Source organism: Carcharhinus amblyrhynchos, chromosome 12 (assembly GCF_965287045.1).
Source record: "Carcharhinus amblyrhynchos chromosome 12, sCarAmb.v2.hapA, whole genome shotgun sequence".
In the NCBI taxonomy this organism is placed as follows: domain Eukaryota; kingdom Metazoa; phylum Chordata; class Chondrichthyes; order Carcharhiniformes; family Carcharhinidae; genus Carcharhinus; species Carcharhinus amblyrhynchos.
In genome coordinates this window covers 87,144,012-87,161,498 of record NC_137335.1, presented here as the reverse complement: position 1 = coordinate 87,161,498, position 17,487 = coordinate 87,144,012, and the positions used below count along the sequence as shown (strand labels likewise).

General features: G+C 43.1%; 1 protein-coding gene across 1 annotated transcript in view; it reads right to left on the bottom strand.

Annotated features, from left to right (window-relative positions):
* The window catches only part of rpl7l1 (ribosomal protein L7-like 1), a 72,372-nt gene that overhangs the window by 20,132 nt on the left and 34,753 nt on the right, over nt 1-17,487 (bottom strand). Inside the window, exon 6 of the mRNA XM_080200887.1 lies at nt 4,379-4,589. Coding sequence (XP_080057013.1) covers nt 4,381-4,589 — 209 coding nt within the window. The 3' untranslated portion in view covers nt 4,379-4,380. The remainder of the gene's footprint in view (nt 1-4,378; nt 4,590-17,487) is intronic.

Sequence of the window (17,487 nt, the reverse complement as noted above, 5' to 3'; positions counted from 1 at the left end):
TACGGCGACCAAAACTGCACACAGTACTCCAGCTGCGGCCTCACCACTGCCCTATACAGCCACAGCAAGACCTCCCTACTTTTATATTCAATCCCCCTCGCTATGAAGGACAGCATCCCATTAGCCTTCCTGACGACCTGCTGCACCTGCAAGCTGGGTTTTTACGACTCATGCACAAGGACCCCGAGGTCCCTCTGCACCGTCGCCTGCTGCAGTTTTTTGCCACGTAAGTAATAGTCCTTCCTACCATTATTCCTACCAAAGTGGACCACCTCGCACTTACCAACATTAAATTCCATTTGCCATATCCTGGCCCATTCGCCCAGCCTATCTAGATCCTTCTGCAGACTCTCCACACCCTCTGCGCAATTTGCCGTTCCACCAATCTTGGTGTCATCAGCAAATTTCGACACCATACGCTCGGTTCCCTCCTCCAGATCATCTATATAAATGGTAAATAGCTGAGGTCCCAGCACCGACCCCTGGGGCACTCCACTAGTCACCAACCGCCAATCCGAATAGCAGCCATTAACCCCCACTCTCTGCCTCCTATTTGATATCTGTTCCTCTATGTCCCACTGGCTGTTGGGAGCCTATAGTAAACCCCCAACACTGTGATTACATCCTTCCTTTCCTGAGCTCTATCCACATTAAGTCACTGCTTGAACTCTCCGAAGTGTCCTCCCACAGTACACGTGATATTCTCCTTAACCAGGAATGCAACTCCCCCATCCATCGCGCCTGAAACATCTGTATCCTGAAATGTTGAGCCGCCAATCCTGTCCTTTCCTTAACCAAGTCTCTGTAATGGATTTCCAAAAAGCATTCAATAAGGTTCTGCACAAAAGGTTACCTGATAAGAGCCTATGGCGTTGGGATTGTATATTATTGTGGAAATCAGGCAAACTCATGGATCCATTTATAAATTACTTGCAGAAACTGGTGGAGAACAGCAATTATGGGATCCTCAGAGATGGAATTAATACGTAATTGCACAGTGGTTGGAGTTTTAGATGAAAGCCAATCAGATCATTTGCAAATGAGGGGAGTTGTAACTCTCACAAAGGCAGCACAAATAGTGCAGGAGACTGACGTTGGGAGGAAAACAGAGCAGTTTTTGTGGTGAAAGTTTTGCCCCTTAGAAAAAATGAGCAAAGTCATCAATAAGTTGGATGAAAAAGGGAAAACATAACGAAGCAACAGTGCATGAAACTGGAAAAATAAACATGGAAATCACCATCTTAAATCACAGAATTATTATGGGGCAGGAGGCCATTTGGCCCATCATTTCTGCACCAACTTTCCAAAAGAGTATTATGAATTGGTGCCATTCCCCTGCCTTTTCCCATACTCTTGCACGTTGCTTCTATTCAAATAATCATCACCTAATGCCCCTTTGAATGTCTCAACGTGCTTCCATCATACTTCCTGGCAAAGAATTCCAGACCAACTCGCTATGTGAAGAAGCTTTTTCTGACATCACATTTGCTTCATTTACACATCACTTTAAATCTGTGCCCTCTTGTTCGCAATACTTTCTTGAGCAGGAACAGTTTCTCCCTATCTGCTCTGTTCAGCCCCCTCATGATGTTGAATACCTTGACCAAATCTCCTCTTACCCATCTTCTCTCAATGGAAAACAGTCCTAATCTCTCCAATTAATCTGCATAACTGAAGTTTCTCATTCCTGGAACCATTCTTGTAAACCTTTTCTTCACTCTCTCCAACGTGTTCACAACCTTATTGTGTGCCACTCAGAACAGTACACAATACAGTCTGAGATTTAACTAATGTCTCATAGAAGTTCAGCATAAAGTTACCATAGTCCCAAATGACCGTAAATTGACTGGTGGTGATTTAACTTGAGAGTCAGCATACCTCAGGTGAGGGGCAAGGTAGAGAAGGCAGGGCCTACATGAACTGAACCCAAGCTATTGGCATCGCTCTGCATCACTAACCAGTTGTCTAGCCTGCTGAGCTAAACCGACTCCCCTTGCTCTTGTACTTTATGCCCCTATTAATAAAGCCCAGGATACAGTCTGCTTTATATACTCACTCTATCTGATCTATGCTAATGTATACCCAGGTCCTTCTGCTCCTGCATGATGCTTATTTTATATTGTCTGTCTGTGTTCTTCCTACCAAAATGTATAACCTTGCACTTCTCTGCAATGAACTTCATCTGCCACTATCTGCCCACTCCACCACCTTGTCTATGTCCTTTTGAAGTTCCACATTGTTCTCCTCTCAGTTTACAGTTTGGTGTCATTTGCAAATGTTAAATTGTCCCCGGCACAACAAGACCTAGATCATTAATATATTTCAGAAAAAGCAATGGTCCAAATACTGACCCCTTGAGACCTTGATTACGAATCTGCTTCAGCCCGAAAATTCCTCTTTCAGCCAAATTTTTTTATCCATTTTGCTACTGTCCCTTTTATTCCATGAGCTATATGTGGCATTAATGAATACCTTCTGAAAATCCAGGAACACCACATCAACAGCATTACCCTCATCAGCCCTTTCTGTTATATAGCAAAGTTGAGTTTGTGAAGTTGGAATTTGATATTGGTGAAGACATACAAAATTGTAAAAATGCTAGAGGGGAAAAAAAATTGCAGTGTCCCTTTAAAACCTGGTACCTAGTTTCAGTGCTTGGAGGTTTAAAATGCAAAGCACATAGAGTCCAGCTGAAATATTTGTATCAAAAAGTTAAGCAGTAGTCTTGACAAGGCAACTTTAAAAAAAAATTGCCCAATCAATTTGAAGCAGGGTTTCAGCTACCAAGAACTATAAGATTTGAATTTGAAGATAGAACATAGAACATAGAACACTACAGCACAAACAGGCCCTTCGGCCCACGAGTTGCGCCGATCACATCAACACCTATCTATAACCCCCAATCCCATAAAACCACATATACTCATCCAGAAGTCTTTTAAAAGACCCCAGCGAGTTCGCCTCCACCACCACTGATGGCAGCCGATTCCACTCACTCACCACCCTCTGAGTGAAAAACTTACCCCTAACATCACTTCTGTACTTTCCTCCCCGCACCATGTTGACAATCAGACCAATCCTATTGTAGGGAAATTAATAAGTCATCATAGGTATAAAAGAGAATGCGGGGGGGAAAAAAACAAGAGAGCAACCAAAGAACTGCCATTTCTTAATCCTCGAGAGGGAAAAAATAGCTCTCAACTCTGCCAGCTTCAGATATTGCTTCAGAGAATGCACCATCTAACTCGCGAAAGGTACCAATTCAGAAAGACCTTACAGACAGAAGAATCAACAGAAGAACTCCAGAGGATTCTGAAAGCCAGAAACCTGGTTGTATTTTTTAAGAGCGACGGAATTCTATCATTATATTCTTTTGGTTAATGAATAAGTGTCGTATTTATTTGAACAGCATTCCATTAGAATCTTATTTTATTCGTTATGTTACCTGTTTAGTTAAAGTTCCCGGTTAGTTAAATAAATAAATTGTAAAGAGTGCATTTTAAAGTGAGGATCAGGTATTTCTAAACATTACTGAATTACTGAGCAGCACGATAGCACAGTGGTTAGCACAACTGCCTCACAGCGCCAGGGACCCAGGTTCAATTCCTGGCTCGGGTCACTGTCTGTGTGGGGTCTGCACATTCCCCCTGTGTCTGGGTGGGTTTCCTCTGGATGCTCCAGTTTTCTTCCACAGTCCAAAGATGTGCGGGCAAGGTTGACTGGCCATTCTAAATTGCCTTTTAGTGTCCCAGGGTCTATAGGTTAGAGGGATTAGTGGGTAAATATGTAGGGATATGGGGATAGGGCCTGGGTGGGATTATGGTTGGTGCAAACTGGATGGGTTGAATGGCCTCTTTCTGCACTGTACGATTTTATGATTCTAGAATCATGTACCAGTACTCACTGTTTTCTGTCTTCAGGTCATTTTTTCTTTAAATCCAAGCTGACACTGATTGTAATACTGAGTCTCATCTATCTTTTATGCAAACCTTAAAGTGCATAGGCAACATCCATTGCATGGCCTTTATCAACTATGTTACTTCATCAAATAGTTCAATGAGTACAAGTCTGTTAATATCCATCTGTTTACTATATTTCCGAGTTTTGGGTCATCTGCAAACCTTGAAATTAAGACCTGCATACCCAATTTCAAGTCATGAATAAATACAAAAAAGAGTAATAGTCCCAACTCCATTCCCCAGGGAACATCGCTCCATTTTTTTCAGATTGGTGAGAATTAAGGCTCAACATTACTTTCTGCTTTCAGTTGCTTAGTTAATTTCACATCTGGGTCATCACTGCTCTTTAACTTTCTGGGCTTGAATCAGTATAAGCACCAAGCCCCCCTCCAGGGGTCAGTTACAACCTGTCTCTTTACCTTTAATTGAGTTGCCGAATAAGTTTGTTGATTCCTTTGCCACGATCCCCCGTCTCTCCGAACTCTTTGCGAAATCCCACTTTGTCCTTTGCTGCATGTCGAGCTATTGACAGCCTGAAGGGCCAGAGAAAGTTGCTGGCCTCCTTGAAGAATTTTCCTACGCAGTAGATTTCGTGTATCAGATCCTCAAGACAGATCATTCCCCATTTTCCTGTAGACAAAAGGAGGCCAATAGAACTCTGAAAACCGTGGGTCCCAGTGTGTGACTACTACTTGTTTAAGGTACGAGGGCATATATTGGCCATAAAAATACAGATACTGCTTTCAGGAACTGTGCACTAGAGAAAAAACAAATTTAAGTCTTCAGTGCAGACAGTAGTTCCAATCCAACAGCTTCCCATGGTATCTGATCATTTTGACCTTATTGTAACTCTATAACCCTTAACTTAATTCTTCCAACCAACTACTTTATCTGTTTTCTCACTTACACCTTCATGCTCCATGAAGACATTTATTCTAGCAGTAGGTCATATGATCACAGAATTATTAGTACAGAAAACCATTCAGTTCATTATATCTGCACCAGCTCTCCAAATGAGCAATTCAAGTACCAGTCTCTCACTTCCCTGAACATTTTTCCTTTTTAGATAACAATCCAATTCCCTTATGACTGCCTCCATTGCACTTGCCCCGCCATGCTCTGACAGTGCCTTCCGGATTGTAACCACTCTCTGCATGAAATGACATGTCGCCATTACTTCTTTTACCAATTACCTTAAATCTGTGCCCTCTTGTTCTCAAATCTTTTGAAGAGGAGTCGGATTGGATTTGAGACATTAATGGTTTTTCTCTCCACTGGTGCTGCCAAACTTGCCAAGTTTTTCCAGGACTTTATGTTTGTATTTCAGCTATTTAAATTTGTTGTGAATCACAACACAACTGGATCCCATTCTCAGCCAGTATTGGAGTGCACGCATAGAATGACAGCATTAAAGGTGGCCATTGGGCCCACTGTGTCTGTGTCAGTTCTATGGCAGACAATCCAATTAGTCCCACACTGTTGCACCTTCCCCATACCCCTATAATTTTCTTTGCTTCCAATATTTATCAATTCTCTTTTGATGCAGGAAGGGCATCTGGATGTAAATCCCAAGTGATTGTTAATATAAATGGAGATGATGCCCACGATAGGGTATTTCCTGGAAGTGACACCCAGTAAGAAATAAGCAAGGATTATCAACCAACAGGAAATAATGATGAAAGGAGAAAGCCTGAAGCAGAAGTGATAAAATGACAAAATTCAAAGCAGTAAATCAAAATGTCAAATATAAACAGAAAATACTGGGTAAACTCAACAAGTTTGGCAGCATCTGTGGAGAGAGAATCAGAGTTAACATTTCAAATCCATACGACTTCTTCAGAGCTGAAGAGGTGTAGAAATGTGATGGATTATGTAACGGGAGAGCGGAGTGGTTGGGATGAAAATGTACCTTTAAGAAACATTTCTAGGTGTTGTTGCGCAAAACCTGCTACAACAATTTCATGCACTCAGAGCCAGAGTGTCTATCAGCATCCTGCATTGTTAATGCAGCAACATAATTGCTTCTAATGACTAAAAAGTTGGTTTTAATCTGAACCAATGCTGTTCTGCAGTTTTCCCCAGTGACTTTGCAAAGTGGGGCTTGATTAAGATGATTGGCAGGCATGGTCATGTGATGCAGAAGCTGAATTAAGACAGAATATTCAAGCTTAAGAACATAAGAAATAGGAGCAGGAGTAGGCCATCTGGCCCTTCGAGCCTGCCCCGCCATTCAATAAGATCATGGCTGATCTGTCGTGGCTCAGTTCCACTTTCCCGCCCCTCTCGATGCTTCTGGTTTTGAGAGGAACAGTGTCTCTCTTTTCCCCTCTCTGGGGCTGGAGACTGGAATCTGCCACAAGATAAGTTTCTTTCTTGGAGATTGGAAGCAGTCCATGTTCAAATGCAACAAGATCTGGAAAATATCCAGGCTTGGGTTGACAAATGGCAAATAACAAGTGCCACACAAATGCCAGGCAATGATCATCATCAATAATAGACGCTCTAACCAGCACCCTTTGATATTCAATGGTGTTACCATCACTGAATCCCCCACTATCAACATCCTTGGGGTTACCATTGACCAGAAACTCAACTGGACTCACCACATAAATGCAGTGGCTACAAGAGCTAGTCAGAGGCTAGGAATACTGCAGCTAGTAACTCACCTCCTGACTCCCCAAAGCCTATCCACCATCTACAAGGCACAAGTCAGGAGTGTGATGGAATATTCCCCACTTGCCTGGATGGGTGCGGCTGCAATGACACTTAAGAAGCTTGAGACCATCCAGGGCAAAGCAGTCTGCTTGATTGGCACCAAATCTACAAACATCCACTCCCTCCACCACCATCGCTCAACAGCAGCAGTGTACTATCTACAAGATGCACTGCAGCAATTCACCAAAGACCCTCAGACAGCATCTTCCAAACCCATAACCGTTTCTATCTAGAAGGACAGGCAGCATATTCATGGCAACACCACAGTCTGCCAGTTCCCCTCCAAGCCACTCACCATCCTGACCTGGAAATATATCGCCGTTCCTTTGCAATCGCTGAATCAAAATCCTGGAATTCCCTCCATAACGGCATTATGGGTCAACCCACAGCACATGGACTGCAGCGATTCAAGAAGGCAACTCACCAACACCTTCACAAGGGCAACTAGGGATGGGCATTAAATGCTGGCCAGCCAGCAATGCCCATGCCCATGACAGACAAGGGAATTAAGGGTTATGGGGAGCAGGCGGGTAAGTGGAACTGATCCACTTCAGATCAGCCATGAAATTATTGAATGGCGGGGCAGGCTTGAAGGGCTAGACGGCCTACTCCTGATCCTATTACTTACATTCTTATGTCCCACGAATGAATAATGAATAAGTAGGAAGGAACTTAAACGTGGAATTAGGAGGGCTAAAAGGGGCCATGAAATGTCTTTAGCAATCAGGGTCAAACAGAATCCCAAGGCTTTTTATACAAGTATTAGCAGCAAGAAGGTAGCAAGAGAAAGAGTAGGCCCACTCAAGGACAATGGAGGGTAATTATGCGTGGAGCCCCAGGAAGTGGATGAGATCCTTAATGATACTTTGTATTGGCATTCACCAAGGACAAGGACATGAGGGATGTTGAGGTCAGGGACAGGTGTGTGAATGCTCTAGAGAATGTCAAAATAGCAAAGTGTTGAGTATCCTAAAATGTATTAAAGTAGACAGGTCCCCAAGGCTTGATGGGATCTATTCCAGGTTACTGTGGGAGGCAAGGAAAGAAATTGCTGGGGGCTTAACAGATATTTCGCATCCTCTCTGACCACACGTGAGGTCCGAGAGGACTGGAAACTAGACAATGATAATCCAGGAAATTATAGGCTGGTGAGCTTGACATCAGTGGTGGGGAAGTTTCTGGAGAAGATACTGAGGGACAGGATATATGCTCATTTGGAAGAGAATGGACTAGTTAGTGGCAGGCAGCATGGTTTTGTACGTTTCACCAACTTTATTGAGTTGACATGATAAAGATAATTGATAAAATCATAGAGTCTCTGCAGTGCAGAAACAGGACATTCAGCCCATCGAGTCTGCACCGACTCTCTAACAAAGCACCTTACCCTGCATCAGGCTCTAAACCATAACCCCAAGTATTTACCTTACTAATCCTCCTAACCTGCGCATCTTTGGACTGTGGGAGGAAAGTGGAACATCTGGAGGAAACCCACTCAGACATGGGGAGAATGTGCAAACTCTACACAGACAGTCACCTGATGATGAGGGAAGGGCTGTTTATGGTGTTTAATAAGATGTTTACTAGGTCCCAAGTGGAGATGCCAATGTTGGACTGGGGTGGACATATTAAGTCTCACAATATCAGACTGAAGTCCAACAAGTTTATTTGGAATCACAAGCTTCAGAGCACTGCTCCTTCATCAGATCCCACATGGCAGACTGGTACAAAAACTAAAATCACGTGGGATTTGGAGTGGGCTGGCTCAATGGATACAGAACTGGCTTGGTCATAGATGACAGAGAACAGCAGTGGAAGAGTGTTTTTCAGAATGGAGATCTGTAGTTAGTGGTTTTCCACAGGGATCAGTGCTGGGACCTCTATTGTGCTTAGTATATATAAATGAACTGGAGGAAAATGTGGGGGGTCTGATTATTACGTTTGTGGATGACACAAAGTTTGATGGAGTTGCTGATAGTGCTGGGGGTTGTCAGAGGTTACTACAGGACATAGATGGATTGGAGACATGGGCACAGAAATGGCAGATGGAGTTTAATCCGGACAAATATTTTGGAGGATCAGACTTAAGTGTGAATTATACTGTAAATGGCAGAACCCTTACGCATATTGACATATAGAAGGAACTGGGCATGCGGGTCCATAGTTCCATAAAGGTGGCAACACAGGTGACCAAGGCGATTGAGAAGGCATACGGCATGCATGCCTTCTTCAACTGGGGTATTGAGTACAAGAGTTAGGAAATCATGTTACAGCTTATAAAATATTTCATTTGGAGTACGGCGTGCAGTTCTGGTCACCACACTACCAAAGGGACATAGAAGCTTGGAGAGAGTGCAAAGAAGCTTCACCAGGATTTGCCGAATCTCGAAGGTGTTGGCTATGAGGAGAGTTTGAATAAGCTAGAATTGTTTTCACTGGAAGGATGGAGGTTGAGAGGAGATCTGATAGAGGTCTACAATAGCTCAGCTGATGAAGGCCTGGACCCTGTGTTGCCACCTTTCTGGATAGAAAACTGGCTCAGTCAAAGAAGACAGAGGCTAGCAGTGCAATGGTGCATTTCTGAATGGAGGGCTGTGACAAGTGGCATTCCTCAGGAATCAGTGTTGATACTTTTGCTTTTTGTAATATATATATATATATACATACATAATGATTTGGAGAAAAATGTAAGTGGTTTGATTAGTAAGTTTGCAGATGACACAAAGGTTGGTGGATTTGCAAATAGCGATGAGGAACATCAGAGGACACAGCAGGATATAAATCAGTTGGAGACTTGGGCGGAGAGATGGCAGATGGAGTTTAATCCAGACAAATGTGAGATAATGCATTTTGGAAGATCTAATACAGAAGGAAATATAAAGTAAATGGCAGAACCCTTAAGAATACTGATAGGCAAAGGGATCTGGGTGTACAGGTACACAGGTCACTGAGAATGGCAATGCAGGTGGAGAAGGTAGTCAAGAAGGCATACGGCATGCTTGCCTTCACCTGCTGGGGCACTGAATTTAAAAACTGGCAAGTCATGCTGCAGCTTTATAGAACCTTAGTTAGGCCGCACTTGGAATATAGTGTTCAATTCTGGTTGCCACCCTATCAGAAGGATGAGAAGGCTTTGGAGAGGGTACAGAAAAGATTTACCAGGATGTTGCCTGGTTTGAGGGCATTAGCTATGAGGAGAGGTTGGAGAAACTTGGTTTGTTCTCACAGGAATGACAAAGGTTGAGGGGTGACCTGATAGAAGTCTACATGATTATGAGAGGCATGGACAGAGTGGATAGTCAGAAGATTTTTCCCAGGGTGGAAGAGTCAATTACTAGGGGGCACAGGTTTAAGGTGCGAGGGACAAGATTTAAAGGAGATATACAAGGCAGATTATTTACAGAGAATACTGGGTGCCTCGTTGCCAGGGGAGGTAGTGGAAGCAGATACAGTAGTGACTTGTAAGGGGCGTCTTGACAAATACATGAATAGGATGGGGATAGGAGGATATGGCTTCCAGAAGGGTAGTGGTTTTAGTTAAGTCAGGTAGCATGGTTGGTGCAGGCTTGGAGGGCCGAAGGGCCTGTTCCTGAGCTGTAAATTTCTTTGTTCTTTGATATATTACGACAGGCATAGACAGGGTGAATAGCCAGAGGCTTTTTTTCCAGGGTGGAAGTGTCAATTACAAGGGGACACAGGTTCAAATTGAGGGGGAGAAATTTTAACGGAGATGTGCGGGGCAAGTTTTTCATGCAGAAAGTGGTGGTGCCTGGAAAGCGCTGCCAGAGGTGGTGGATGCAGGTACGTGGCAACATTTAAGAGGCATTTGAATGGGTACGTGACTAGGGAAGGAACAGAAGGATACAGATCGAATAACTGCAGAAGGGTTTTTCCTTGAGTTTAGTTAGGGCATCATGGTCGGCATAAGTTTGGAGGGCTGAAGGGCCTGTTCCTGTTGTGTAATTTTCTTTTCAGATGTGGCATTTGATTGGTTTCAATAGGGAGTGCCTGATGGAATAGTGGCTCTTTCAGTGACATAACGTTTTCTGAGTGTGGAAGAAGTCACTCAGAGTGTTCACAAAAGCTGGTTAAAGCAAAGCTTTTGGAATTGGCAAACAAGGTGCAGCTGATATTACCTGAAGGGGTGAGAAAAGTGGAGATAATTGCAGTGATAATTCAACATTTAAATTAACCAGAAACCCAGTTAGAATAATTGGAAATGGCCCGAATTCAATCACAAATGAAACTACTTGAATTAGAAGCAAAAGCAAGGACAGAGAAACAACAAGCAAAAGAATTAAAACTGCTTAAATTAAGGGGATGGAAAAAAGAAAGGAAAAGAATAGCGCTGGCATAACAAAAAGAAAAAGAGACAGAGGAAAGGAAAAAAGAGAGTAATAGAATTTCAGGAACTGGAAAATCAATTTGAAATTGAAATATGAGAATGAAAATGCGTAAAACTGCGAGAATATCAGCAAAAAGAGCACGAAATTATGCATTAGTTCATAAATCAAAGTTTGGTTCCTGACATCAGTTTCAGCCTGTGAAGAATAGGAACTGGGAAAAAGAGAAATCTTTAGGTGGTAAAGGCAAAGGGATCTTGCGGGAGATAGTAAAGACAGTTCATCTCAAGTTAAAATGAAAACACAAGGGTGGAAGAGGAAAAAAAAGGGTTGATTGAAAAGAAAATGCCAGATCTCTTAAAGGATTTACTTGTATAGGTAAGATTTACTTATGTGCACCAGGAGGAGTAGGTAAAAAAGTTGAAATTTAAAGAGATAAAAGGGTAAGTCAATCTTTGGTGGTGAGAGAGGAGGAGTTATGTAGCTTGGAAGGAGCACTGCCAGAAAGGCAGTGGAATTCAGCATGAGAAGAGTAGAGTTCCATTATGTAAGATGAAGTTGGAGAATCTGGTGAAAAGTGAAGTGATCGTAGAAGTAATAGAGAAATTATCTTGCCCAGGGATATAGTTTATCTTGGGTAAAGCAATAGCTGGATCACAGGTCAGAGTGATGCCGACTGTGGTTGAAAAAACTATTGCAAAAACGAATCACAGGGGTGTTAAAGGAAGCATATCTTGGGGTTATTCAAATTCACTTGTAGGATATGGGCATCACTAGTTGTCTTTAGAACTGAGTGGTTTGCTAGGCCCTTTCAGAGGGAAGTTGAGAGAGTCAATCACATTGCTGTGTAGAGTCACATGTAGGCCAGACTGGGTAAGGATGGCAGATTTCCTTCCCGAAAGAACACAAGTGAACCAGGTGGGTTTTTAAGACAATTAACAATGGTTTCATGGTCATCAGTAGATTCTTAATTCCAGATTTTTTTAACTGAATACAAATTCCACAATCTGCCATGGCAGGATTCGAACCCGCGTCCCCGTAACATTAGTTGAGTTTCTGGATTAATAGTCTAGCGATAATACCACCAGGCCACTTGCTCCCCAATCAACGTGTAGTAACAAGCTCACAAAGCCACAGGTTAAGGGAAGAAGAGAAATCAAAGAGTTAAGATAAGGAAGTTGAAATTCAATAATCAGAAACAACTTTTGATCAAATGATTGAGAAAAGAACAAAAACAGGTGGAGAATGACGTAAGTATTTTTAGTTCAGGAAAGTTAGCAGTATTACAACAGAAAGATGTGGTGATAAAACAATTGTATCAGAAAGCAGACATGGAAGAAGAATCTAAGTGCATACCAGAATGTCATTACCCTAAAAATGATGTCTTAATGAGAAAATGGGGACCTTTACATATTCAAGTGGATGAAAAAATCAACACAAGTTCATCAGATGCAAGTACTGATAAGGGACAGTCAGCATAGCTTTCTGAGTGGAAAGTCATGTCTCACAAATTTGACTGAGTTTTTTGAAGGGGTAGTCAAGGGGGTAGATGAGGGCAGTGCAGTTAATGTTGTCTACATGGACTTTAGCAAGGCCTTTGACAAGGTACCACAGGGTACGTTGTTGCATAAGGTTAAATCTCACAGGATCCAAGGTGAAGTATCTAAATGGATACAAAATTGGCTTCTTGACAGAAGCCAGAGGGTGGTTGAGGAGAATTCTTTTTCAAACTGGAGGCCTGTGACCAGCGGTTTGCCTCAGGGATCAGTGCTGGGTCCACTGTTATTTATCATTTATGTTAATGATTTGGATGAGAATATAGGAGGCATGGTTAGTAAGTCTGCAGATGACACTAAGATAGGTGGCATAGTGGACAGTGAAGAAAGCTATCTCCAATTGCAACGGGACCTTGATCAGTTGGGCCAGTGGGTTGACAAATGGCAGATGGAGTTTAATTTAGACAAATGCGAGGTGATGCATTTTGGTAGACTGAACCAAGGCAGGACTTTCTCAGTTAATGGTAGGGTACTGGGGAGAGTTACAGAACAAAGAGATCTAGAGGTATATGCTCATAGCTCCTTGAAAGTGGAATTATAGGTGGACAGAGTGGTGAAGAAAGCATTCGGCATGCTTGGTTCCATCGCTCAGAACATTGAATACAAGAGTTGGGATGTCTTGTTGAAGTTGTACAAGACATTGGTAAGGCCACACTTGGAATACTATGTGCAATTCTGGTCACCCTATTATAGAAAGAATATTATTAAGCTAGAAAGAGTACAGAAGAGGTTTACTAGGATGCTACTGGGACTTGATGGATTCAGTTATAAGGAGTGGCTGGATAGACTGGGACTTTTTTCTCTGGAGCGTAGGAGGCTGAGGGTTGATCTTATAGAGGTCTATAGAATAATGAGTACAGATCAGCTAGTCAATATCTTTTTCCAAAAGAAGGGGAGTCTAAAACTAGAGGGCATAGGTTTAAGGTGAGTTAGGAGAGACACAAAAGGGTCCAGAGGGGCAATTTTTTCACAAAGGATGGTGAGTGTCTGGAACAAGCTTCCAGAGGTGTTTGTAGACGTGGGTACAATTTTGTCTTTTAAAAAGCATTTAGATAGTTACATGGGTATGATGGGTATAGAGGTATATGGGCCAAATGCGGGCAGCTGGGATTAGTTTAGGGGACTTAAAAAGGGCGGCATGGATAAGTTGGGGCAAAGAGCCTATTTCCATGCTGTAGACCTCTATGACTCTATAAGTTGCATTACTGGTAGGTTATGAAGCAGATAGAAAGGAGGTGTTGCAAATAGCTCATAAGGTACCAGTTGGAGATCATTTGGGAGTAAGGAAAACACAAGCTAAAATACAAAACATTTTTATGGCCTGGTCTGCATAAAGCTGTGGTTGAATTTTGCTGGTCGTGTCACACGTGATGTGATAGCAAAATCTCAGGATGTGATAAAAGAAGGACCTTAATACCCATTCCAGCATTTGAGAAATCTTCTACAAAGGCCTAAATTGATCACGTAGAACCCCATCCTAATACAAAAAGTGGGAACCAAAATTTGTTGACCGTAATGGATGTGTCTATTAGATTTCCAGAGGCCATCCCATTACACAATATGACCACCATCGGCTGCCGTCGATGGCAGTAGAGGCAAACTCGCAGGGGTCTTTTAAAAGACTTCTCGATGAGTATATGGGAGCTAATGGGATTGGGAGTTACAGATAGTTCTATGGCTTGGTAGGTATAGATGTGATCGGTGCAACTTGTGGACCGAAGGGCCTGTTTGTGCTGTAGTATTCTATGTTCTATGACAACTAAAAGAATTACAGAATAGAATCTCTACAGTGCAGGATGAGGCCATTCGGCCCACCAAATCTACACCAACTACAATCCCACTCAGATCCTATTCCCATAACCCCAAATATTTACCCTGCTAAGGATTGGAGGATAGCAAATGTGGTCCCGCTATTTAAGAAGTGTAGCAAGGATAACTCGGGTAATTGTAGGCCACTGAGCTCGATGTCCGTGGTAGGGAAATTGTTGGAGAAGATTCTTAGAGATAGGATCTATATATATTTAGAACTGAATAGTCTCATCAGCAATAGACAACATGGTTTTGTACGAGAGAGGTCATGCCTCACAAATTTGGTTGAGCTTTTTGAGGAGGTGACAAAAATGATTGATGAGGGAAGGGCCGTGGTGGTCGTCTACATGGATTTAAGTAAAGCATTTGACAAGATCCCCCATGGCAGGCTGGTGCAAAAGGTTAAAACTCACGGGATCAAAGGTGAACTAGCTAGATGGGTACAGAACTGGCTTGGCCATAGAAGACAGAGGGTAGCAGTGGAGGGGCCTTTTTCTGATTGGTGGTCTGTGACTAGTGAAGTTCCGAAGGGCTCTATATTGGGAGCTCTGCTGTTTGTGAAAGTAGGAGCCCAGACCTGTGTCCTCTGTTTGAACAGAGGGGAGTACGATAGGATGAGAGAGGAATTGGCAAATGTAGATTGGGGGCGCAGATTGGTCGGTAGGACTGCTGAGGAACAGTGGAGGATCTTTAAGGAGATCTTTCTTGGTGCTCAGCAGAAATTTATTCCAATGGTAAAGAAGAATCGTAGGAGAAGGGATAATCAGCCCTGGATAACGAAGGAGATAAAGGAAAGTATTAAATTAAAAGCTGATGCGTTTAGAGTGGCTAAAAGTAGTGGGCGAGTAGAGGATTGGGAGAGGTTTAAAAATCAACAAAGAATGACGAAGAAGTTCATAAAGAAGGGAAGGACAGACTATGAATCTAAACTAGCGCTAAATATAAAAAAGGATAGTAAGAGTTTTTATAAATATATAAAGAGGAGAAGGCTGGCTAGGGTGAATGTTGGACCCTTAGAGAATGAGAGGGGGGATTTAGTGGTGGGGGATGAGGAAATGGCTGAGGCCTTGAATAAGTTTTTTGCTTCGGTCTTCACGGAGGAGGACGCGAATAGTTTGCCGGGTATTAACGATGGAAAGATGGTAGGAGTTGAGGGCCTGAATGAGATCGTTGTCACTAGAGAGGTAGTGCTTGACAAACTAGTGGGACTGATGGTGGACAAGTCCCCAGGACCGGATGGAATGCATCCCAGGGTTCTGAAGGAAATGGTGGAGGTGATAGTGGATGCCCTAGTGATTATTTTCCTAACCTCGCTGGATTCCGGGGAACATGGAACATAACAGCGCAGAACAGGCCCTTCAGCCCACGATGTTGCGCCGACCAGTTAAAAAAACAATGACCCTCTAACCTAAACCAATCCCTTTCCATCCATAAACCTATCCACGGATCTCTTAAACGCCCCCAAACTAGGCACATTTACAACTGCAGCAGGCAGGGCATTCCAATCCCTCACCACCCTCTGGGTAAAGAACCTACCCCTGACATCCGTCCTATAACCACCCCCCCTTAATTTAAAGCCATGCCCCCTCATGCTAGCTTTCTCCATCCGAGGAAAAAGGCTATCACTGTCCACCCTATCTAAACCTCTAATCATCTTATATGTTTCAATAAGATTCCCTCTTAGCCGCCTTCTTTCTAGCGAAAACAACCCCAAATCCCTCAGTCTCTCCTCATAGGACCTCCCCTCCATACCAGGCAACATCCTGGTAAACCTCCTCTGCACCCTCTCCAAAGCCTCCACATCCTTCCTATAATGTGGGGACCAGAACTGTACACAATACTCCAAGTGCAGCCGCACCAGAGTTGTGTACAGTTGCAACATGACGCTGCGACTCCTAAATTCAATCCCCCTACCAATAAACGCCAAGACACCGTATGCCTTCTTAACAACCTTATCTACTTGATTCCCAACTTTCAGGGATCTATGTACACATACACCTAGATCCCTCTGTTCATCCACACTATTCAAAGTCCTCCCGTTAGCCCTATACTCGACACATCTGTTATTCCTGCCAAAGTGAATTACCTCACACTTCTCCGCATTAAACTCCATCCGCCACCTCTCGGCCCAGCTCTGCAACCTGTCCAAGTCTCCCTGCAAACTATGACACCCTTCCTCACTATCTACCACACCTCCGACTTTGGTGTCATCAGCAAATTTACTAATCCACCCAACTATACCCTCATCCAGATCATTAATAAAAATTACAAACAGCAGTGGCCCCAAAACAGATCCCTGAGGCACACCACTCGTAACTGAACTCCATGACGAATACTTACCATCAACCACCACCCTCTGTCTCCTATCTGCCAGCCAATTCCTGATCCAATTACCTAGATTACCCCCAATCCCATACATCTGCATTTTCTGCAGAAGCCTTCCATGGTGAACCTTATCAAACGCCTTACTAAAATCCATATACACCACGTCAACTGCCTTACCCCCATCCACCTCTTTGGTCACTTTCTCAAAAAACTCAATAAGGTTAGTAAGGCACGACCTACCCGCTACAAAACCATGCTATCTCCAATCAATTCATTACTCTCCAAATAACTATAAATCCTATCCCTAATAATTTTTTCTAAAACCTTGCCCACAACAGAAGAAAGACTGACCGGTCTATAATTCCCGGGGAAGTCTCTGTTCCCCTTCTTAAACAATGGGACAACATTCGCCATTCTCCAATCTTCCAGCACTATACCTGAGACCAACGACGACCTGAAGATCAGAGCCAGAGGCTCTGCAATCACCTCTCTTGCCTCCCAGAGAATCCTAGGATAAATCCCGTCCGGCTCAGGGGACTTATCTATTTTCAAACCCTCAAGAATATCCAGCACATCCCCCTTATCAACTGCAATACTGTCTAGTTTACACCCCTGTAACCCAGTATTCTCCTCAGCTACATTTATGTCCCCCTGCGTGAACACCGAAGAGAAATATTGGTTCAATGCCTCTCCAATCTCTTCCGGAAGAGATTCCGGGGAAGTGCCGGAAGATTGGAAAACGGCTAATGTTACGCTGCTGTTTAAAAAGGGTAGCAGGCAAAA